The sequence below is a fragment of the Sinohyriopsis cumingii genome, chromosome 4, assembly GCF_028554795.1.
Source record: "Sinohyriopsis cumingii isolate HCF-2022 chromosome 4, ASM2855479v2, whole genome shotgun sequence".
In the NCBI taxonomy this organism is placed as follows: domain Eukaryota; kingdom Metazoa; phylum Mollusca; class Bivalvia; order Unionida; family Unionidae; genus Sinohyriopsis; species Sinohyriopsis cumingii.
This window is the reverse complement of record NC_142964.1, coordinates 135950448-135976272: the sequence shown is the minus strand read 5'-3', so window position 1 is coordinate 135976272 and position 25825 is coordinate 135950448. Positions and strand designations below refer to the sequence as shown.

General features: G+C 38.3%; 1 protein-coding gene across 2 annotated transcripts in view; it reads right to left on the bottom strand.

Annotated features, from left to right (window-relative positions):
• The window catches only part of LOC149802144 (uncharacterized), a 30117-nt gene extending 12617 nt beyond the window's left edge, over positions 1-17500 (bottom strand). The window contains exon 1 of one of the 2 annotated variants that reach the window (XM_089956543.1): positions 17194-17500. Coding sequence is in view for 1 of the 2 variants with exons in the window: in XM_089956542.1 (XP_089812668.1) it covers positions 17194-17269 (76 nt within the window). In the remaining variant the exon portion in view is untranslated. The remainder of the gene's footprint in view (positions 1-17193) is intronic. The other variant, XM_089956542.1, reaches the window with a different exon arrangement.
• Between the last annotated feature and the right edge of the window lie 8325 nt (positions 17501-25825).

Here is a 25825-nt window from a genome sequence, read left to right as displayed (position 1 = left end):
TAAATATAACAGAAACATACAATCTCACCCCAACAATGCTTATTCAGATCTGTAAATGTTTGGGTTACACTTTAAAGTAGGGAGTTCAGGGTGGCTGGGTGGTCTAAAACAATCGCCTTTACCGCTTACTGCTGCCTCACTTCTGCCTGTGTGGGTTCGATTCTCGGTATGTGAGAAAGCTTGCTTTCTAGCTAGTTTCATTGTCGTTTCATTCGGCTGCACCTACCAATATTCAAAAATTGTGATCACGACAATGGCAAAAACTATGTAAAAGAAAAGGAAAAAAAACCCAAACCTTGGCAAGAAGACAGTAAAGGAAAAGGAAAAGGAAAATACAACCTCAAAAAAAAAAAAAGTAAAAGAAAAGAAAAACCATACTGTAGACTAGTGTAATACCCCGTCGAATGAAGGGAAAACACTGACAACAATATTGTTTATTAAATCCAGACTTCAAGTTTTATTTGTAAAAAAAACATTCCTGGTTTTATTTCTAATTATACTACAACACGAGTATTGTGAAAAACGCATTACACACATGCTGTGTGTTTGATAGACCTGTATGTCGGCCGTCAACATGTTAACCTTGACGTGTAGAAGCCACACTTTCCAATTAGACTTGACCTAACACCTCTGGCCTTTAAACGCTAGAATCTACTAGTTTGTTTATTACTTTAAGTGCAAGTCATCCACCAAGTATGGTCAATGAACCCACTTTAGAACAAAATGTTATTCTGCAAAACCATATTTCTTTGTAGGCACGATTACACTGCCCATATATCTTTTGGACCCCAAAATGAATAGGCATTTTTCAAACTTTAACTGTAAGCCCGCCACAAACTTTAGTTGAGGTACATTGTTTAGAAATAAAGTATTATGCAAAAACATTTCTCTTCTTTCAGTCATAATGACCTTACCGTAACCAACATCCCTCCCCCAACGAATCAATATGATTCTTTCTTATTCAACGTACAAGTCACCTACTAACTATGATGAAGGTATAGCCGATCACTGAACGTTTTGTGAAGCAACCATTTTCTTTAACCATTTACTTTATGTCCAAGTGACCTTGACATCTGATATTTGACCTCAAGATCCACATGCTTGTTCCAGGTATGTAATGCAGAACTAAGATTATTATTTGGAAACCATTTTTCTTCTTTCAGCCAAAAATGACCTTTATAGCCCGATATCGATAGGTTTTTACTTACCAAAATGCGAGCCATTAGCAAATTTCTTTAGTTGTAGATGGCAGAGAACTCAAGTTGTTGTGTTGTTTCTTACAGTCATACTGACATTGACTTTTGTGCCCAAAGTCGGTTGGGTTCTTCGTTACCCAAATGCAAGTTATCCACAAAGATAGGTAATTAATTATGGTATAGAACTCGAATTACTGTCCTGAAACCATTTTTCTTCGTTCAGTAACATTGACCTTAGCTTATGAGCTCTGACACTAATTTGACAAGGTTATTCCTTATCCCAAATGACTCAAATGTGGCCTCCAAACAGTTCTCAATGTAGACAAGGCGTGAAGAAAGGGGAGAAACTTCGAATGAACGTTGCACATAAGAAAAACAGTGAGGTACATAAATCGTACATAGGGAAGAGGTTTGAAATGTCATGACAACGGCGAAACTTCGAGTAAACATTGCAATTAAAAACAGAAAGATACTTAAATCCTAGACAGGGAAAAAGCTTTAAAGGTCATCTTTGCGGTGGTGAAAGTTATGAGTGACTAAGTGCGCAGACAGGATGTGCCAATTAACATAAAGTCAGCAAGGGGTCAAATTTCGAACCTCAAGAGCTAGTTGCCTTGTGCTAACTGGGAGCAAAGAAATTTCGCTCTTTTTCTGATATGATCAAGTGCCTTTGTGAAACAAAGTTGAGAGGAAGACAGACAGAAAGAAGAAGAAGAAAAACTAGTCAACACCATTTTTCTCCTAAAAATCAACATTTAAAAACGTCCCACTCACTTAAACATTGAAAAATGAAGTGGAAGGATATGAACGATCCTTACCTTTCCGTGACGAAATACAAAATATTAAACATGAACGTATTTGCAAAGTTGATATGAAATCCAAATATTCCATGATGTGGTCGTTAGGAACGTTAACAGTTACCCAATCGGTTCCTGAACGATAACGTCTGTGTGATGACATCAGGTCAGACGTCTTTATTATTATTATTATTATTATTATTATCATTATTATTTATATTTCATGATGTGTGTGTTTGTGTGTGAAAGACGCGGGGGGGGGGGGCAGGGGCAGAGAGATACACAGGGAATGCTAAAAGACAGAAAAGAAGAGCGTAATATTTTCTATGATCTTGCGGTATTATAGGACAAGGATAAATTGACCTTATCTCACCCTTTAAATTCTTTGGAGTGGAAGGGGATCGTGAACAGCATTTTAGGTTGCCTTCCAGTTTCCAGCAGGCTTATTATCATCTTGCTGAGGGCAACTCCCTTTAACATCATAATCAAACAGCCATATGCACCCACATTTGACTACGATGACAACGAACTGGAGAACATTTCTGATAAACTGCAAGATGTAACAGACAACTCACCCAAGGACATTATGTTTGTACAATGAGACTGAAATGCAAATGTTGACTCAAGACAACCTGGCAAAGCACTTGCGTACCCTTCTGCAGTACAGCAACAAACGAAAGAGGACTTATTCTTTGAAGTTTGCCGCCTACAACGATCTTGTGCTAGCCGAAATATTCCATCCCCACAAACCGTCCACAAAATGGACCTGGCACAGTCCAAATGGAAAACATAAAAACTAGACTGACTACTTTTTGTCGAAAAGAAAAGGACTGAACATCACCATAAGACGAAGTTTTCCACGAGGAGCTGATCATGATTTATTAATGACAACGTTTCGTTTACATCTGAAAATGATCAAAATGCATAACCAGCCAGAAAATTAAAGATCCTAAATTCGCCGATGCCTTCCAAGCAATGATAGGTGGTAAATTCGCACCTCTTATCACCATGGGCAACCAAGACTATGACAGAGTCCCTAAACATGACATTCAACACAGCTGTGACTGGCACATCCAGCGAAATCTTTGCCAAACATCATCGGACAAAGAAACCTTGGTCACAACAGATGTATTTGAACTATGTGACAAAGGAAGAGAACTAAAAATGGAAAAAAAGAGATCGTGAGGAAGATAAACATATAGAGAGATCGAAAGACAATATTCGACTGGTGAAAGATCTCACAACCATGAAACAAGAGAAAACTACCACCACCCAAGACAAATCAGGAAAATGCCTCAAAGAAGCTTAGAGATCCTCAAGCGATCGACAGAACACTGCTCAGAACTATACAATCAAAAGACCCAAGGATATCAAGCAGTACTAGACTGATCTCAGTCAAAACAAATCAATGACAACCCAAATCTTCATGAGGCAGTAGCGACTGTAGTTAGGTCACTGGAGCTGACGACATATCAGCAGAGCAATGTAAGCAGGAGAAGGAATGGTGGTCAGTCTTAACAACAGTATGCAACAAGATATAGCAGACAGGAGAATGGTCCATCACATCGACTCTGTTTTGGATCATCGTGGTCCCCAAGAAAGATAACCTACATCTATGCCAAAACCACAGAGCCATCAGTCTATGTGTGATTGACCACCCGAGAAAAGTCATGATGAAGATAATTATCAACAGACTAAAGCCTCAAGCAGATAAAATGATTGCTGAAGAGTGACCAGGTTTTTGAATAGGAACACTACAGAACAAATATTCAATCTCTGACTCCTTTGCGAGAAATATCTTCAGTATCAGCAGAAATTATAGTATGTCTTCATAGACTTAAAGAATACCTTTGATAGGAAATGGCACTCATCCTTATAGGCAATTAACAGGAAGTACAACATCAGTTCAAACTTGGTGAGGGTCATAGAACACCTCTATGACAAAGCCAGCGGTGCTGTCCTCATCAATGGCAGCATAGGAGATTGGTTCAGAACAACAGTTGAAGTCAGCAGGGATGTCTACTGTCACCCCCACTCTTTCAACATTTTTCTAGGAAGGATTATGAACGATGAATTTGAAGACAATGAGGGCACTGTCAGCATCAAAGTAAGAACAATTACGAACCTTCGCTTCGAAGACAATACTGATGACGTGGCAAGAGATGAACAAAAACTGGCTGACTTGGGTGAGCACCTCGACACAACCTCTACAGCATACGGTATGGAGATTAGCGCGAAAAAGACCAAACTGATGACAAACGACACTAATGGCATCAGTGCAGAGATAAAGGTCAGTGGAGAGGAGCTGGAAACAGTCAGAAGATTCAAATACTTGGAATCAATTATAACAGAAGAGGGCTCCAAGCAAAAACTACTTTCCAAACTACCCAGACAACTGCAGCAATAACAAGATTGAGACCAATATTGAAGGACGGCAAGACTGTTGTTGGTTCCAACATAAAGCTGATGCTATCTATTGTGGTATCCATTTTTTATGTATGCCTGTCAAACACGGATGCTAACAGCAGATCTAAAAAGTAGGATTCAAACCTTCAAAATGAGAAGCTATCGCAAGATCTTAGGCATCCCTTACATTGACCACATAACCAATAGAGAGATCCACAGTAAGAACCAACGAGCCATCTAAGAAGACCTCCTGGCCACCGTGAAAAAACGCAAACTGAAGTGGTACGGTCATGTCTTGGGATCATCTGGACTGGCAAAAACAATCTTGCAAGGCACAGTGACAGGGTGCAAAAGAAGAGGCGTACCGAAAAGGAGGTGGGAAAACAACTTTAAAGAGTGGACAGGCATGGGGTTTGGAGATCCCCAAAGGGCAGTGGGGAACAAGGGACGGTAGATAAAACTGATGGTAAAATCATATGTAGTGCCCCAAAGACCACTTGGGTTAAGGGGTAGATGATGATTACATTTATGTTAAAGCCAAGTGAGCACTAATTATAGGTAACTCGGGCAATCTCTTGCCAATGATAGGTCACACGCTTCGCCTTGTAAACAAATTTTACAGCCACCGATATAAATATGGTACGTAAACGATTTTCATAAGGGTAAGGGACGATTACAGGGGGATACATTAATAATTAACTAGTCTTTCAACAACTTTAATACAATGCCACATTTCATCAGCGCGTTCGAAGTTTTATCAGGCAAATTAGAATTGTTTTTCGACAAGCCCAATGGCAATTAACTTAGTATACAGGAAGGGCTCGACTATAATTAGAGGGACCTCGGGCTTCAGGCTATATGAATTTTTAGCACTGATCTCCATTGTTAATCTGTGCGTCAGGTGATAAAAACGTTATAACTAGGAGTTCCTCTTCATGCCAAGTGTCGCCGTTTGGGTCTAGAATCCAATCGACAAAATCACGAAGAGTAAGCGAGCCCAGAAATACCTTTTCTCGTCTTCATGGAATCGCGCTACAGTCTGGACAATGATGAATCAAAGTTTCGTCAATGCATTTGTCGCAAGAATGATGATCTTGAAATTTGGGTGGTGATTTCCATTTTCTTGTGAAGATTCAAATGGAAGAAAAAAATCCATGCGATTCACTTCTTTCTTTTCCTTGTTCTATTCGTCTTTTAATACCTCCTCGAGTTCATTGTGATATCTTTAAATGTAAAATTGATCCTCTAACTCGACGACTTGGCCAAAAAACGACTTTTTTTCTTTCCTACCCAAACGTGATGGTTGGGATTTAGAAATGTCAAATTTCACACATGCCATACTTGTTATCATCAACGAGACCTAAAACGTCCTTTTTTCTGAATTCACCAAGGAAGTGTTGATCGATGAAACATGCCAACAACATAAGAATTATATATATATAAAAAAAACACAACAAAACACGGAACACAAATGACAGAAACGTGGAAACACGACTACGATCGACGTTGCATAACCGATACGGAACGTAGACATATTACGGAGGCGTACGCAACCACAGAACATGACGATGATTCTAATGAAGGGATTTACTTAGGTTACGTCAACGAATCTCTAAAATTGAAGCAAGAAGCGAATGGCTATTTTTCATTGTGTCTGATTCTAAAAAATGAAAGGCGAATTCAAAGAACACAACCGACTGTAGAAGGCGTCACTTTGAAGCACTTTGAAAAGAGCCAAATAAGGCGATTGTAAGCAAACGGTATGCTCAATTGTTTGTGGAGAAAACTAGCGCAACGTCATATTTTTAAAGACGTCACACTTGTTAGAACCAAGTCGATGCATTCAACTCAGCGACGATAAAGGAAAACTATATAAACACGTGTAAATTACGAAGTATCTGAGTTGGGTTTCGAAATGTCATCGCTTCAGCGTAAGTGACAATGTCCATTCAAAAGTGTGGTCCGTCTTGCAACCTTTAGGAGATAATACTCCCTTACTTGGGCACCAACAGCAATAACATCGACCGCAATGGAAGCAACCACCCACACATCGAAGACAAACGTTTAGGAGCTTCGCCCGACTACCATCATTAAGACACTATTTTTAGTTTTGCTGACGCTGGACAATAGTTCCAGTCAAGTAATCACCTCTGACGTCTTAAAAAATCCTTAAAGTCAGGACAAAAGCACAACTTTCGTGAGACAACGTTGGATGTTAACAGAATTGTACGTTTGCAAGATCATCAAATCGTCAACTGTCCCTTAGAAAAGGTATATCAGATCACCTACCAGAAACGAGTGCAACGTCCCGATAACATTTTACCTTACCGACGCGCCGATCTCCAGTATAAAATAGTAAAAAGTACCAAGAAAAAAATATATTGTGACCATAGACGCTGACCGAGAATAATGAATTCCACACAGAAAAATGTTTTAGTAATGTGGTCTCGAAATGTCATTCTAACTTTATTAAAAATAAATATAATAAAAAGTATCTTCACTTTAAAAAAAATAGGAATATGATATTCACTCACACCTACATCTCTATCTCTCTCTCTCTCTCTCATAAAACAGATATACGCATATTTAAATCATGACGATACATGTAGCATGTAATGTATCTAGGTCAATTAGTGAGAAACGGTCTGTTTGAGCAAGTATCAACTTCAACTACTGCCCTCTTAAATAGTAAATGTGTTGGAGTTGATGTTTATCTTATTGTTGTGAAAACAATGTTCCAGATATTAGGGTCGAAATACTCCAAAAGTTAGGATAGAGGTCAACATAAAGTGGTTTTGTGAACATTATTGTCATCTTTTGGCTTTTGCATAGAAACGTAGTGTGCATCGATGGTAAAACGACACTGTACTAAATGATTGGAAATCCAGTCTTGTTCCAATCGTTGTCAACATTGCAAGTATGTTCATTTCTAATATTTGTTTTTGAACAAAAAGGGACTCGCCATTCTCCACCCTCTTCTTTTCTAAGTGAGTTGGGGATACTAGAAACCATGTTGATTTGAAAAATGGTGCTGACATTTGTTTTCAAAAGTTCTTTAGATAGTTGTCTCCTTCAGACACACGACCTTGTTAAGACACACCCCTTATATCGGCTTATATGTCATTATATTTATCAAGCAAAAGAAAATACTACATTTTAGCTGGAGGTGAGGCAAACCCACATTTCCCGCCAAATACATCTAACATGCTACGTTTTCAGCACAGATGACAAAACTGGGACGTAATACGGCTCTTACGTTCGAATGCAGACAGACCCATAATGTTACATGGATACTGTTGCATGCGTGTTCATGTATTGTCATGTATGCATTAACATTTTCCACTGGTAATAACGTCCACAGAAAAGCAATGACTTGCTCTTCTTCTTAAACTGGTTATGAAGGCAAGACATCATCCTACATAATTTCCTGTTAGTTCATTCTTAGCACTGATCTTCCATTTTGTATCTAGTGTTACGACTCGATGGTCTTAAACTAAGTAACAGAAAAGAGCGAAAACCAGCAAGTTTTGTAAAATTCAACAAATAATTTTTTCCTAAGATACAAAGTGAAAATTTATTTTAAAAAACTTACAGTAATGTAAATGAAATCCCAAACAGTCCTAAATGTTTTATCACAAGTCAAAATGTATCATGTTCCAACACAATTCTAGCAGTATTCCAATAAATTCCAATATTTGATGTGATGTGCCTGTAAGCTTGAACGTGATAATGTACCATTAGCCTGTATTGTGCCACGAGTCTTTTTGATGTATTATAATCCAAAAATATTCTTGTTTGAAATCACCATAATTCGAAATTAATATTTATGTCCAGGAACATTATTATTGATACACACTTTGCATTTCCAATAAATAACAATTCGAATCAATAATTCCACCCAATGAAAAACTGAACAATAATACAAATGATCTCTGCTTCAGATGTTCATCGCAAGAACGAGTAATTTTTCAAGAAAATAACATGATATAAAAAAGCTAAGACCCCAAAAATGGAACTTGGATGTAGTTCAAAAGCTGATTTCTAGAAAATTCTCAGTTGTTACCATAATACAATCTGTTACTAAAATTATAACAAAAACATGGTAAACATCAGGTGCATCATATTACTCCATTACGGAATTCCAACTCAGATTAAGATAAACATGTTCGCATTAATAATGATCTGAATATTTAGTCCACACTCATAGAGAAAATTTTAGCTATATATTATATTGTTTACCAAAATGAATGGCCCTAGTCAGGTACACAATGAAATTGATTTTTGACAAGGTCAATTACAAATTACAATTATACAATATAACGATAACAAAATCTTAATAAACAATACAAATTCAATATACATAATACTAGTGATATGAGTGAATGACAAAAACATGGAGGGGGATTACCACCATAATTTTATGCATGTGTTTTCTACTCTTCCTTGATGCATTATTGTAAATGGCTGCTTGCAAGTGCTATTTTCATAATTATATCAATGTATATTGTATTCTTCATTGATGCAGATTGTACGTGGCAGTTTGCAAGTGCTACTTTCCTTCTGCATTATTGTCAATGGCTTCTTGCATGTGCTACATTCATAATTCTAGTCATGAATTTTCTATTTTTCATTGATGCAAGCTGTAAATGGTTGCTTGCAAGTTTTTAGATCTACTTTCCTTCTGCGTTTTTGTATCTTGCAATTTGCCAACTACTGAACTGATTCTGTAGTTTATCGGATGGCAAATGCTATGTCAGTTATTACAAGTTTTAACATTCCATTTATAAACTTGCTATATCACAAGTTAGACCAACTGCACCTTCCAAAATCATGACTATAATGTAACATCAAGCACGTTGCAAGTTAGAATCAAGGAAGTTTGCATAAAATAATGCCTCATTATGACAACAGATGGCGCTGTGTGTCACGTCAATTTCTTACAATACGACTACTCCTTTGATCCTAGCAACAAGATGTTATACCACTTTACGGCGTGTTTGGGCGTCTTATTTAAAATATCATTAGAATTAAATTACAGCAGCTGATGTCTCAGAATATTAACATTCGGAAGAGAGGTGACCTGCAAGTAGCACAAAACAAATTAAATGTATCAAATTTTATACAATTATATGTGTTTACACAACGTTATATTTCCGCTGACCCTTCCCACCCGATAACGTCAAGTTTCAAAACTATCTCTGACGTTGCTTGATTTGTTTATTGTGTAAAACCAGCTTGGTGTATAATGTTAAAAGTTCTACTGAGTGCGGCCACCACAATCACCAATTACCAAAGAACAAAGGAACAGGAAAATAAGAACAAAGAAATGATACTAAGAAGAGAAAAAGAATAACAGTCCGCCAAGCCGCGAACAAAGGAAGTGCACAGAACAAAGGAACTCTCGAACAAATGAACGATAGGAACACGCAGTAAGATCGAAATATAGTAATATAATATAAGCCTGCGGGCAATTGCATTTTCTGTGCTGTTTTGAAGTATTTAAACTCATTACTTTTAACACTACCCTTATATATTTCTCTTAACTAACAATAACAATCTTATTCTATTGGCACCATTATCCTAAAACAAATCCACTTTTTCTCATCTCCACTAAGCAAAAATAAACTATTTAATCAAGAGTTAAAATCTAATTAAATAAACCAAATTCAAACAATACCTACATAATATTACTGATAGCTCTACCTCACTACAATATTAATAAGCAATCCAACTTACAGAGGAAATTAAATAAGACAATACCATAAAACCAAAATTTACAATCAAAACAATCAACTGAAATCAATCTATACACAAAGTTAACTAAACCTAAAACTAAAACTATCCAACCTAAGGAATTTATAAAAGAAAGGTCTAAACTTAATAGTAAAAAATCATTATTCCCACTTAGTCAAACAACAGACAATATGGCCCAAAACAAGTATGCAAACAAAATGGCGCTCAACGCCAGAAAAAAAAAAAAAACACAAAAAAACAAACAAGATAGGCAACTTAACAGTATCATAAAAATGTCACTCACCAACCAAACAGAAAACAATTCCCCAATACATAATGGACAACTAGACACTAGCTTGAGTCCTTCAATAAAACAAATCCAACAAAAAAACATCTAACATTCACTACCAGCTCCCCGCACAATGTTAATCGCAGCAATACACGATCTTGACCCGACCTCGCCTATAGACCTCAAGCGCTCTGATCAGACATACGAATATGAGGAATTAGATGATACAATACCCACACTATTTGTGGAACACATAATCGCCACCCCACCCCCCTCCCCCGAATTGGACCAACACTTAGATGTCAAAACAACACTACCAACATACAAACTACTTGAAATTCCCCAATCCAAAACACCAATTGGCATCCTGATAAGCAAAGAACCAAAAACCACTATTACTCCACCCAAACCACAGCTAAACCAACCTGATGTAAACGATCCAGCAACCAATCTAAACGTAACAGCTCCAACTACAACTACACAGCAAACTACTACCCGCCCCTCCACACTCAACACAGCAAAATCCAGCAATAAAGGAAAACAGGATGTCTCAAAGAATAAACAAAACGAAAGAAAAAATCCACAACAGCCAAACCCCAGACCCCTCAGGGATCAATCAAGGTAATAAACCCAACAGCCAACCACCTAAAAATAAACCCCATAAACCCAACTACCCCTCTACTATAGACAGCACCAGGGAAAAAGTAACCTATTTAGGTAAAGGAAAGCTTCCTATGGAGAAAAGAACCCCACCACCACTCCAACCCAACTGAGAAACAGGATACAAGTACTAACAAACCCTCTCCCCCAGGCAACAACCAGGAAGTAAAACCAAGATTTCATTCGTTGGAACTTACATTATAGATAAGCAGTAGGGACAGGCAACTGCTTCACCTAAGCAACAACAGCATTATAGGTGCCCTTTCCCAAACACAACGTGGGCAATTTAGGTTAATTAGATCAAAAACTGACAACCTAATTGTTCACTGCAGCACGCTCAACCAAGTGGAAAAATTCCTGCAACTGGAAAACCTATGCCACATTAGAGTTAAAATCGAACGGCACCACAAAATACAAAATAAACCTATTAAACCTGACAGCAAAAACCCCTCTGAATAAAAAACAGACAACAAAACTACCAAACCACCCCTAAATACAACTTCAAAGCAGTACTAACCCTCAAAGGATATAATAAGGATCTACATGACCAAACACAGCTTAAAAAACTCAATGAGATTGGTGCAAAAGTAGAAAAAGCATACAGACTTAAAAATCGTAAAGGACTACCCACCACAAAAGCAGTTATAGTATCAAAAGAACCACTTACAACCTTGATAAAATTAGGTTCCTCCGGAGTAAGACACAGACTGGAACCTTATGTCAACAAACCCCGATTCTGCACCAAATGTCAACATTGGGGACACTGCGCCAACAAATGTCTATACAGATATAGATGCGGGGGCCAAAATAGAGAGGCATGTAAAAAGAGAATTATCAACTGCCCCAACTACAGAGAACCACATTACACCAGAGCATCTGAATGCCTCTGTACTATCAAAGAAAATCAAATAATTAACCTCATGAATGACATATCAGGCAGCAACATCCCCCGCCCAAAAAAAACAAAACAAAAAACAAAAAAGAACAATTGATAACAGCAACACAACTTCTATCAAATCGGAACAAAGGAAGTCACCTAACCTCTCAACAGCAACCACAAAAAAAAACTAATCCGCCCCAAACTGTACCAAAATCTGAAACCAAATTTACAGGAATGCAATCAGGAAAAAATCAAAGCCATAACAATACCAAAATAAACAGTCATACACCCCACCCCCACCAAGGTTATCAAAACATCATCACATGGCAGACGTGGATTGAACTGTTAAAGAGATAATTAAATCTAACAGCACCAGACCCCCCCCCCACACACACACACATTAGAAAACATAACAGTACACCTAAACTCAAGTGTTACCAAACATTATCATGCTAAACACACAATTACTCCTCAGACCACCATCATGACCACAACCACCACCAATCTCAATGGATAACACAACTATAAAGAAAAAACTTACTATCTGGCAATGGAGTTGCAGGGGCCTATCCAAAATCCTACCTGAACTAACACACAAAATCAACAACACAATCAATAAACCTGACATAATCTACCTCCAGGAAACACACTTACCGGAGGATCCAAAACATACACCCAAAATCTCCGGATACTCACCAGGCATATTCAAAAGTCGTAGCAATGGGAAAAAGGGAGGAGGACTTGCAATATTTCTAATTCACTCCCTGCCCGACTCTGAAACATTAACGATCCCAATGCCAATAGACATAAATAACAAAACTGAAATTCAAACTATATTAGTTAACAGTGGATCGAATAATATAATAATAACTAATATGCATGACCCATAGAGCAATGACAACCCAATCAACGTAGAATCTTATCGACAAATCTCCTCTAACCAGTCTGGAATCCTTATCATTTGTGGCGACTTCAATGCTCACAATAAACAATGGGGAGAAAGTAGAAGGGATAAAAGAGGCAACTTAATTGAAGAATGGATTGCTGCATCAAACCTAACCATACTCAATGATGGGTCTTAAACTCGACTTAATCCTGAGGATGGCTCCCTCTCAGCAATCGATCTTACTATATGCGCACCCAAACTAGCCCAACTTACAAACTGGTGGGTTGATCAAGATAACACATTAGGTAGTGACCGTTTCCCCCATCATAATCTCCCTCCAAATATCACTTCAGCACAACCCCATGAAGCCCCACCCAAATGGAGATATGATAAAGCTTATTGGGATAACTTTAGAAACACTCTAGCCGCTATTAATACCAAAGAGTCTGAAGACCCAGATATAACAATATTCCATAACAATGTAATTAATACTATACTTAATGCAGCTACCCTAAATATTCCCCCCCCCCCCCAAAAAAAAAAAAAAAAAAAAAATATACAATCAGTACCATGGTGGGATGATCAATGTCAAAAAGCACATAGCGATAAAAAAACAACACTTAACTAATATAAGCGAACAAGATACTCAATAGATTTCATCCAATATAAAGACAAAGAAAAACACCTTAAAGGGATCATAAAACTAGCCAAAGACAAAACATGGCAACACTTCTGCTCCAAATTGAATCTCAAATCTAACTCTAAACAAGAATGGGACAAAATAAAATTTATCCGGGGGAAAGCTATTAACTTAACACCTAAGCTGAAAAATGTTACAACCAACCATGACAAAGCTGACCTACTTGCTAACCATTTCTTGGCATATAACCAGTAATAACAACCACAGTAGGAACTTCCAAGAACACAGACAGAAAGCTGAAACCACACTTCCTAACCTCTTTAAAGACCTAGGGTTCAAGAACTCCGATTTAAATTCTGAAATCACCCTATACGAATGGAAAATAGCGCTAGGATCTAAAAAAATAAACCTCACCTGGGAAAAATTAAATTGGATATATCATATACAAAAATCTTCGAAACAACATTACAACAAACATTATAAAACTGCTCAACCAAATTTAGCAAGGTGGAAAACTACCACTCAGCTGGAAACAAGCAATTTTCATCCCAATCCTAAACCAAGTAAAGACCCTAATAATATTAACTCGTATCGTCCCATCTCCCTCACTAATAACATATGTAAAATGATGGAAACAATCCTAACCAACAGATTAAAACACCACCTAGAAAGTAACAAACTCCTATCTGAAAACCAATATGGCTTCCGTAACAGGCGTTCCACCACAGATCAACTTTTAAGACTAGAAGCGGATATCAAACTAGCTTTCAACTCTAAAAGAAAATCAGACAGACAACTTATAGCAGTCTTCCTTGACACTGAAAAAGCTTGTCTGTACCAAATGATTGATTGAAAACTCAACCACTTCGAAATTACTGGATGCATGTTTAACTGGATCGAAAACTTCCTAAGAGGTCGCAGAATAATCACTAGAGTAGGAAACACAAACTTTTTTTTATGTGCTATTGATGTTGCTCTGAAATATTTTATTTTCATGGGAGCTTATGTACAAGAGTATCACAGGAAAAGATAGACGTCTGTGAGGTGCTTCAAAATAGGTGACGTACAATACAATCCTTACAACCAGGGTTCGTCTGATGAAAGCTCGTTAAGAAGCCGAGGGAATATATCATTGTCATTTCTGATCCATACTTTGCTAAAATAACTAATATTTCCAAAATAACGAGAAATATCACTAAGAAGTAGATTTCTTAAACGGTGAAGGTAAATACTTAAGTGCGTCATAACTGGGGTGAAAAAGATGGACCACCCTGCTGTAGTGTATGCGTTTTTGTTTTCGTAAGGTGCTATGAATCACTTAGATTTTCGAGAAAGCATGTGGTTTTATAAACGATTAAAACTTTGTTCCTAACGTACACCTGAAAAAGGGACTGAATGAATTATCGACACAAAATGAATGCAGTAAAGCTCCGTGGGGAGCATTCATTATTTATGGTAAAGGAAAAACTTTAAAAATTTAGAGCGCCGTCTGTTGTCATAACAATCTAGTGGACATACCAGCGGACAAATACCTGACCCTGGCATATATAGCCAAACTAGGGTAAACCACAGGAAAAAGTTCCAATTAAAGTCAGCATCGACAAATTGTTTCAAGTTCAGCTTCTTCCCATGTACAATAGGGACTTGGAACAAATTACCATCAATAATTGCAGAAGCTCCTGACTTGGTATCTCACAAGCATGAGCTTTCCAAAATCACATTCTAATGAACTAGTTAGCTACAAGACCTAGTGATTCTCAGGGCTATGCCGGTTGAGGTTCCATATCGCATTGCCGCTACGGTAGCCGGATTGGTCTGAGTATGAAGGGTTGAAAACGTACACTGACACAATTTTACTTATTTCTGCCTTTCCTATCATTACTCTTCTGACTGTCCTATCACTTCCATCTTTACTTTATCTTTGACCACGTACCACCCGTTGCTTAATAGTCAAGTGTGACTGCGTCAACGTATTTACAGATAGATAATGTCATGCTAATCTCTAGTATGCCATTATGACAACTGCTGGTGACGTGAGTTGGACAACAAAGACGATACCGATAAAACTTGGTATTTACATTGTTGCGAGGCCAAATCTGTATGAAAACAGCAGTTGGAATGATGTAATTGTTAAGTTTATAAACAGAATATACAATACTTGTAATAACGGACATAGCGTTTGTCATACGACAAACTACAGAATCAATTCAGTAGTTGGCAAACTGCAAGATACAATAACGCAGAAGGAAAGTAGATCGAAAACCTTGCAAGCAACCATTTACAGCTTGGATCAATGAAAAATAGAAAATTCATGACGAGTTATGAATGTAGCGCTTGCAAGCAGTCATTTACAATAATACAGAAGGAAAGTAGCACTTGCAAACTGCCACGTACAATTTGTATCAATGAAAATCAAGAGCGAAACACACTCAGATTACCACTTGCAATGTAAAGTATGTTCAACTACAAGGTTATCCGTTTGTGATGTGAAAAAGAACAAGAACAAGAATAACTTTAGCTGAGAAGAGTGGACTGTCAACCATGTCAACACCTGTGTTAGCGTTTCAACAGTGGATTAAGCCTGCGTCTCCACCACCCACTTTCAAAAGTGAGGCAACCGGACGTTTCCTTTTGTCCTGACACGCTTAAAATGCAGCAGCAGTATGGGATTTCACTGACAGACCCCTTGCCTATTTCTTGTAGCCCCGCTTCAAAAGCTAGTCATGCTTCCGCCTGTTACACGTGCCTGCTCGTGACAATTTTAACTGTCCACATACTTAATATAGGTCTTATCTAAATTACAATTTGTATCGTCATTGCCAGTTATGTTATCTCATAATTTTAATTAATGCTTTGGAAAAAAAATGAATTAAAACCGACGTCGTCTTTCACTTCTTCGCCGTCATTTTTATACACAGATTCGTCATTACTGTCTTAATCACCATTGGTGTCATGATCATCATTTCTTCTACTTTTTTTTAACCTTAAAAGTTCTTCAATTTTAAAAGTATCTATTTTATTTAACACATTTTGATTGCCCTTATGTTGTAATGTTTTTTTTTTTTTTTTTTTTAAAAAAAAACTTTAGCTTTTATTGTATTTACCTTTTAAAGGATTTTAACATAACGACCGTGTATCTTGCTGTACTACATGCTTACATTTATTTGGAAGAGTTCATATTTCTAAAGACTTTTAAACGACGAAATGTACCTTTCAGAACTTAATGATCTGTTATTTGTGCTGACTGGCCATTAAACCCTACATATACAGATATGCACAATAGGTCGTTAAGGTAGTAGTGATATCATCAAAAGGTTTCAAACATTCAATCTTTCTCCTTTTGGGCTCCCCCTCACCTCCCCCCACCCCGTGGCGGAAAAAGGGAAATTTGATCGGCAAGTTGAAACCTTCAGTGTTGCATGACCACTATTCGTGCCTTGTAAACGAATACTTATATATTGGAAGTACATCGAAATATATGAAATAACGCACCCAGACACGTATGTAAATTTGAAAGGGAGCAAAGCCTGAGAAGAAAACAAATTACAGATGTAAAGTATGTAAGATACTTTATCCGAGGAGGTTGAATTGATCAAGTTCTCTTGGCTGACATATCTGGCAAGGGTCGTATTGCATAGTATGATATTGACCTACATAAATAAACCCTGTCTAACATCCACACTATTAAATATGCGGTGTAACTTACACTGGTATGCATATTCCGAGTGCTTGCTCCCATCCATTGCTACAACAACCGTCCTTCGTTTTACCTCCGCCATCATTATGAGTATTCGGTGGGGAGGACTACTTATTTGTATCACTATTTACTATCCTAACCCAGCCTGCATATAGCGTCGAAAGTCAAGTCTCAATGCAAGAATAATACATCGAGAATAAAGTCCATCTAATGTTATCAGTGACGACTGTACATGTAGTACACCTGTCGAACTAGTTTGGTTTCCTGCCTCATATGCTCCCTGCGCTGCACTCCACTATACGAAGAGGTTGACTTTACATCATATTGTCATGTGATCAAAACAAACTGGCTTTATATGGAGAAAGCTAGGTCATCAAATCGTGGCAAATGCATACCTTTTTTTTTTGTTTGTTAGTGACACAACACGAATTTTACCGGATCTATGGCAGTTGTTATATAATTATAATCGCTCATATAATTATTTTTACATTATATTTACCAGTAGGCAAGATGAAGGAAAGGAGTTCACACAACACTATTTTGTTAAAACTGCACGTTTCCCACTGTGTCATCTAAAAATGCATTATCCAGTGATTTATTGGTAACTTTTACGTACAAAGTGATTTGAGGTGCAATATGACAGCCTTAATTTTGCCAAAAATTAGGATGAAAAAAAAAAAACCTCTTTACGAAGGGGTGAGGGTACCGATTAGTTTGCAAGTACTGCACATTTCACGCCGCGTTATCTAAATAATTATACATGAACTAAATCCCTTGATCACTTTTACATAGCCAGTGATAAATCGCTGTACATGACAGCACTGATTTTGTCAAATATAACGATCGATATATCAAAGTCTTCTATTGGCCGTGTGGGTGACGATATTTCGGCAAATATAGGACATTTCTATGTCAGTCAGTAAATTCTACTTGCAACTGACTTCTTAAGCAAAGTGGCGTGGCAACCCACTTAAATGCTAGAGGCGGGGGCAGATCCATACGGCGACCTAAATGCACGTGTGTGCGTGTGTATGTGAAGTATTTAAATTATAACCATTTTCTGTTCTTGACAAATATTGCTATAAAAAGATATTAGTGAAAGCATATTTTTAATAAAAAAAAATAGAAACTTTGATCCATCGTATTCTGTTGACATCGATTAAATATACAATACTATTTAAATTCCCATTTAACTGAATTACCCGAAGATTTCATCATAAACTTTGACATGTACACGTACTGTTATTTAATGCTTGAAATAATATGTCTTTGGCGTTTCTTTTGTTGTTTTGTTTTTAAATGCCCATTAAAAACAGAATATCAGAATAAACAAAGATTTTACTACTGGCACAGTACAATCATAATCCGACTTTTGGTCCAATCACTTCTTTTCTATCCAGGTCTCCCTCACCCCTTGCAAAAGAAGACCGGCGTTTTGGTTTTTATTAGTGCTCCAGCTACACAAAAATACAATAACACCCCTCCCCTTACCCACAATGCCGTTCTAGCTCATCCCTTTTGACTCTGTCCAAATCTTACAACACGTTCTTTAAATTTTATTGATTTCGATTGATTCGTTTTATTTCTAATGCCTATCCAATGTAAATAAACATAAATGTGTATTTTTCCTTCTTTAAATTTCCATAAAGATGAAATTCAAAACTCAATCAGCTGCATCAAATCCCTTTATCGTAAAAGATATACTTTTTTCTTCAAAATAATATCACTTCCTTAAAAAAAGTATTCCCGTCTGTAATAAATTCATTTATAAAGCTGGATTAATCTATGGCAAAATCCAGGCTGCCATGTCATATATGAATATCAATGTAACACCAATCAAGAAATCGAATGCAAATACAACTTTTAGATGTGCAGTATTTGCAAAATATCGATCACTCCTACCTGCCTTCACACACACACATACACATATTGTTGTTGTTGTAGGGTTTAACGCTATTTTTCAGCATACGATAGGCTATACATGGCGGCCAATATTAATGGTGGAGGAGGAACCCGGGATAACCCCAGAAAGAACCACCGACCCACGAGAAGCTACTGGCAAGCTTTCTCACATACCCACATTGGCCTAATCTGAGACTCGAACCCACGCAGACAGAGGTGGAGGTGAGATGGCAGTGATCCGTAACGGAGAGCGCTTTAGACCACTCGGCCACTTTTTTTTACACAATACAGTCGAATATATGATATTTAACAAAACATTGTTGCATTCACCCTCTCGTGGTGATGATATTTCGATTCTAATATTTGACAACATCTTAGCTGTCACCTACAACGGTATATCAACATCGATGTAAAATTGATCAAGGAATCGATTGTACATATAAATGCTAGATGACGCAGTGTGAAATGTGTAGTATCTGCAAAACAATCGTTACAGACATTTCCTCGTAAAGGGTTGATATTTTCGTCTTAACCTTTGGCAAAATTACGGCTGTCTTATACCACCTCAAATCACTTTTGACGTACAATGTATCAAGAAATCGATTGGAAACGTTTCTGAGATGAGGCAGTGGGAAATGTGTAATAGTTACACATAAATAACATGTGCTCGTGTTACGTAGTGACCTAGATGCTCGATCATACCGTCAATGTGGTATCAGAGTGTTGCATATTGTCTCGCCGATCATGCGGTTCTTTTCGCAAGTATTATCGTGCGCGCCGACCATGATTCGACAACACAACAAATGTCGAACCAGTTGTTACAGAAATATCCGTCGAGGGAAAACCCGACAACGTCAGCCCTGCTGAGCCTTTAAAAGATACATAAGTCAATTACATATGAGCAATTGTAGCGATTGTAGTTTTTGATCTTGGTAAAATGAAAATGTTTAAAAACAATATTGACGGAATTTGCAAATAGGCAATGCTTTTTCTTCATATACAAGCATGCCGACTGTGATTCAAGTAAGGAAACTCGCACGAGAGCGTGGGATATATAGACCAAGCGGAATGCGAAAAGCGGGCATACTTGGGTTATTAGGACCCGTAAATGAACTACGGCCAGTTATGCAGCAACTTCCCCCGGATGAACGACAGCTGGTTGTAACGGTGACGTTTACAGTATATCCGCACAAGAACATGAATAAAAACATACCAAGAAGTACCAGAAAATAATGTTTCCTTGCATTATTGAGTCTCGCAGTCTCACCGTGTTTAATTGTAAAATAGCTTCGTGTAACACAGGCACAATTCAATATTAAAGTTTTTCCAGCCGCCAAGCGTACAGTCGAGGATGAACAAAAGCACTGATGGGTCACATCCATTATCGTTCACAAGGCAGTCAAGTATGATCGTCAAGAAGCCAAAATTCCGGAATTTAAATGACATAAGCGTTGTGGTGATCTTGAATATTATCATGCGATTATTGAATGTAAAGGCGTAAGAAAACTGTAATCAAAGATGCGTCCATGAATCGTATCGAAGCTATAGATCTCCGGCACCAACGGAGTTAAGGTATGATTTATCTTGATGTGCATTTGATTATGCCGCTGAATCGTATGTCATCAGTACGGATGGATTGAAAATCGCAACCCGTGGATTGACAGCAGTGACCTGTGCGATCTTAAACTGCAAATGCACCAGTAACATTAATGATGAACTTGATAGACTTTGAAAAAATTATAGAGACGTTGAAAATATGCACCAACGCAGGATCCTGATAGACTCTTGACATATATTTGGAAGTTCATTTAAATACTATACGAACATGGAAGTCAGCATTTCTAACTATATTCCGACGTCAAAGTAGGTTACTCCACGGTCAATGACAAATATGAATAATGGTGACAATCGATGCTGTGAATAGGCGCTCGCATCCTGATTATACCCCGCTAGCGACATCAAATTGCAGCCGCAGAAATGTCAGCAATACTTGGGTGAACCTTGGTGATAGAGAATTTCCGCTGCAGGTTACTAACGCTATACGCAAAATGTTTTAAGAACTCAACACCAGTATTGCTGTTAATGTGTACGCTTTGGACAAACGTTTTTATGCCCTTGCACTATCCCCACTTATCTATAACTGAAATTCGCATGGGCGGACTCGGGTTCAACTATTGTTGATGAAGGATATGAATGTTTCGGAGTCGCGATATCATTATGTATGAATAAAGACTCTTTCCCAGTTGCTTAACCGACATTGTAAGTACGATGGTAAATTGTTTTCCATGCAATCTAGAGCTGTGAATTAATCAAATAAAGTACGAATTCTAGTAGAACTTCAAAACCTACGTGGTGGGTATGATGGCCACTTGATTATACAAGCAGTAGCATCAGCATCAAATGCACCAATAAGTATCATCCATAACACCGTGGAAAAATACATGATGTTTAGACCTAGCCAGCTGAAATTCATCGATTCGTTACAAAGGTAATGGTCGTTTTACAATCAGTCATTGACACGCTGGCGCTGGTGATGATGGAACGTGTACCTAGCTTACTCGTAAAGAAAGATATCCATATGCGTATACGAGCGATTGGAACAAGTTTGCTAAAACTCAGTTATCACCGATCGAGGCATTCCATTTCGTCGTTGTCTCGTGAAGGTATTTTCGTCATGAACTACGTACATGGAAACAACATATGGTCAGAGTTTGGTTGAAAAAACATGGGCGACTATCTCAATCTGTATTTGAGAAGATTGTTGTATAAAATAAGGTTGAAGTGGAGTTATTAGCAGACATTTACCGACACATACTTAATGAAAGATAAATCAGTGGCGGTGATTTAATGATGAGCTAACGCCCTGTAGTGGACGGATACGACCCCACTATCCCAAAGAGTTTCGGCTTGTGTCTATATCCCTAAATCCTGTATGGCTGGACAATGACGCAGTCCATGCCTACTGAAGGGTTTGAATGTGTCGATCCCTCTAATATAGACTTAGAGATGTACGACAGCAACAGCGACATCGGTTACTTAATTTAGTTGATCTAGAATACCCAGACGAGCTTCTCAAGGCTAACACCGGAATCGCTCTGGTGCCACGTGATTGACTATCATACCAGTACGCGCTAGTGGACGAATCGGGACACAAGTGCACATTATGCATTATGCTAATACCAAACCTGCGTCTAAAGCTCAGTTACATAGTTCAATTATGAATACAACAAATCCATCGAGTGGTGCGATTTCATCAACGTGCATGGATAGTATCATACATTAAAATGAATACGGATTTGCGCACAAAGGCTACGAGCTAGTTTGAGCGAGAGCGAACTTATATCGATCTTGTCCGTGATAGTAAGCAAGATAAACTTCGCAACATTGCTGCTGACCCAGCATTTCAGTCGTGCAAGCTATTTGGTGGCGGACTCATAGCCGTTCAAGTTAGAAAAATTAAATAAAGTTGACGCATCCTTCATGAATTTGTCAAAGCTCTTGATTTATGAATTCTTTTATGTCAAAATCAAACCGCGGTACGTCGATACAATATTACCGCTTACGGATTCATATTTAATTTTGAAGCATATAACAACCGATTAATTATTTGTGGACATAGCGGAAGCATGTTAGGTAGATGAATTTGCAAAAGTGATTACCCAAAAGATATTCACTGCTTAGTAATGCCAACAAAAAAGTTGCTTGTAAGTTAAAGGGTGAAAGTGCTTAAAAATATAATCGATCTTGGTCAAACTGCAGATCAGTAAGAACATGAAAAAAGGCGAAAAGAGATCCACGGATTGTTGTAGTGAAGGATCCTCCACGTGATATGTAGCAGTTACTGTTCAGGGTCGGCAAGTGGTGCTTCCACAAACATTGCATCAGAAAGTAATATGTTCTTTGGATTCTCCCCAAATGCCCCGCTAGGGTTTTTGCTGCCTATTACTCCCACGCAAGTGTATTTTCCATGCCACTATCCCCAGTTGATGAAACTTCGTATCACTCTTGTAGATAAAGACGGGCACATGAAGGACCTACGCGAGGCGATCTTGACGGTACAATTGTACAATAGAGATCGACCTGTTCTATAATACAATGATAATCGCTCCTGGACTGAACGTGTGATGCCATTTTGCATTGTCAATGCGTGAAAACCCGTTTTCATGACATTGTAAGAAAATGGTCTGGGTGATGTTGCCAGGAATTGTTTACAGTCGCACTCAAGGTGAACGCGGCCTTGTCATCGTGCACTACACCGATCACTAAACAAATTACAATGCGAGTCGTTGATAGCATCAAAAGCGTTTTACGGATCGGTTGAAAAATCTGGGATTGCGATCGTTTAGTCGATTTGAGATCAACGACGACAATTAGTGACTCAAGCACCGTGGGAAGAACCGAAGGCAGTTACACTTCCATAAACAGTAACAATATCTACGCCGATCAGTAAAATCATCAACGAAGCCGCTCAGCAGCTTAAAGCTGATTCAGCGATGGCAAATGTGGTACTGGGAAGCAGATTACAGTTGCAAACACGAGTGTCAAAGTCATCAAATTGTATTAGATGAAACCGATAATGTATAACCAATGGCAAATTTGAAGAAGTAGCAGATTCCGCGTTTGCCAGGGACGCGCCTTTGAATAGAGATCGAAGCAAACCAGATTTTCAGTATTTTTCGTACCCGGCGAAACATCCTAATCAGCAGGGACGAATAAAAGAGCATGAGACGTTTCAATAGTTTGTCCCTTGTTAGGCCTTTCTGGAAATCGATGGAAATCACAACTACCCCGACGATGCCCTGGTTGGACTTGTCAAGAACGGTATTATGGCGTCGCATAGCAGTGCACATTATTTCAGTGATGAAAAGTAAATCGAAGCATGTTGGAGCAAAGTTTACTTTGACACAAAAAGCTCCAACTTGCAAGATAAAGAAGTTTGATATCCTATGATGTTTTTCAAAGCTTTTAGCCGCTAATGAGAGAATATAAACCGTATACTATTGCACGACCTTAACTATTCACCAACGCTGCTAACGATGCAGATGTACAACCTGTAGTCCTTGGCGCCAAGAACAATTTTAAACATGGAATTTTATAGCGCCGATTACAAATTAACGGAAACTCATTGTCGCTTTCGAGTGCGATCCCTCTCAGTCATATAATTGGAATGTTCGCAGGGCTATATTAGGAGCGAAAAGCTCAATCACATTATACCGAAAACCCAACGACAATCATGAACTTCTGTTCATAGAGATGCGGAAAATAAAGTTGTTTTATTGAAATTAGCATTGTGAATGCTTGTGATGATCTCGTCAGTGGTTACAGAAACACATTTGATGTCGTGTGTGGGATCTGGAGGCACATATACGCTATCATTTCACACGCCTACTACAGCCTTTTATGAGGGCTGAGTTCAGCAGTTATCATGGTGAATAACAACGCAACAACGTGTTCTTGGCGTTTCAAACAATAGCTTAGATGCAGTAGACAGACTGGAAATAAAATGAATCGGCTTAGAGTGTCTTAAATTTCATTGAGGTTAAACGTTTGTCAGGAATCCGCCGGAGACTGCACGACTTTCCTAACTTGTACCCGTTTGAATACGTTTCCTCGAAACACCTGAATCTGTACATGCAGTACGTGGTCGACGCGCACTTTCATGCACGTTTAACTGATACCTCCGCAGCTCCGCCCGTCCTTGTTGGTTACAGGTGTATTCATGCAGTTCTCTCTGATATGATGTTATTCATTAAGGGAACAGGTAGTCGAATGAGGGTTATTGACGTGCCTGTGGAAAACCTATAATTATTGTACTGTTATAATTACATAGCATGATTAAATATAACGTTATTTCACGAAGTTAATATTGGCCTTAGCCCAAAGAAGCTAGCGAGAAGAAGGAGAGCAATAGGAGACGACTGTGGTATTACATTGGAACATTCTCTGAAACAAGTTAAATGGAACTGTCCCCGTGTGGTTGACTCGAACAGCTTAACCAGTTTAGAGCGGTCAAACAAAAGAACACCTCAGTGACAGTAAAATTATCCAAGTCAGAGGTGACACAGATTCAAAAGACCAATGCGATATTTCCACTCCTGGTAGTTATTCAAGCATTGTTAACGACGGCATCTCCTGCGGTTGCAAAAGACGCTGCGTTAAGGGCTGTAGGAACTGCATCCGAGAATAGTTCTGGAAAAAGCTGTTGGTGAAAAAAATAAATTTTTCGTGTCGTACACCAAGAAATAAAGGAAATGGTTTGATTACCTGGAACGACTCGCAAAATATGCTTATGGAAAGATCTTCGCCTACCCGGACCATACCAAATGGCCTTTGGTCGTGAACTTGCCGTTGATTGAAGCGAAGCTTCTCACGCGTCCATTAAGTAATTTTGATTTACTAGTGCCAAAGTCCGTCAAGCATTTCCGATGTATCTTTTTGCGTTACGCATGTGCATCGATGATTCCCCGCACACAGAAAACCGGTATTGTTAACATGGATTCGACAACAGAACATGGACTACATTGGGTTGCACACCTAATAACGCCTCCACATTTTTCATCTTTTGACTCATACGGTCTTGCACCGCCACGTGAAGCCGTTGATAATCTATCGCAGGGAGCTGGGCGACAGAATCATCTACCACTGTTTTCTTCAACTCTGCAGCTACAAATTTGGCTGGACGGGCCAATATGTGAATATTATGTTAAAGCGTTGCATGATTAAGCGGTCAATAACACCA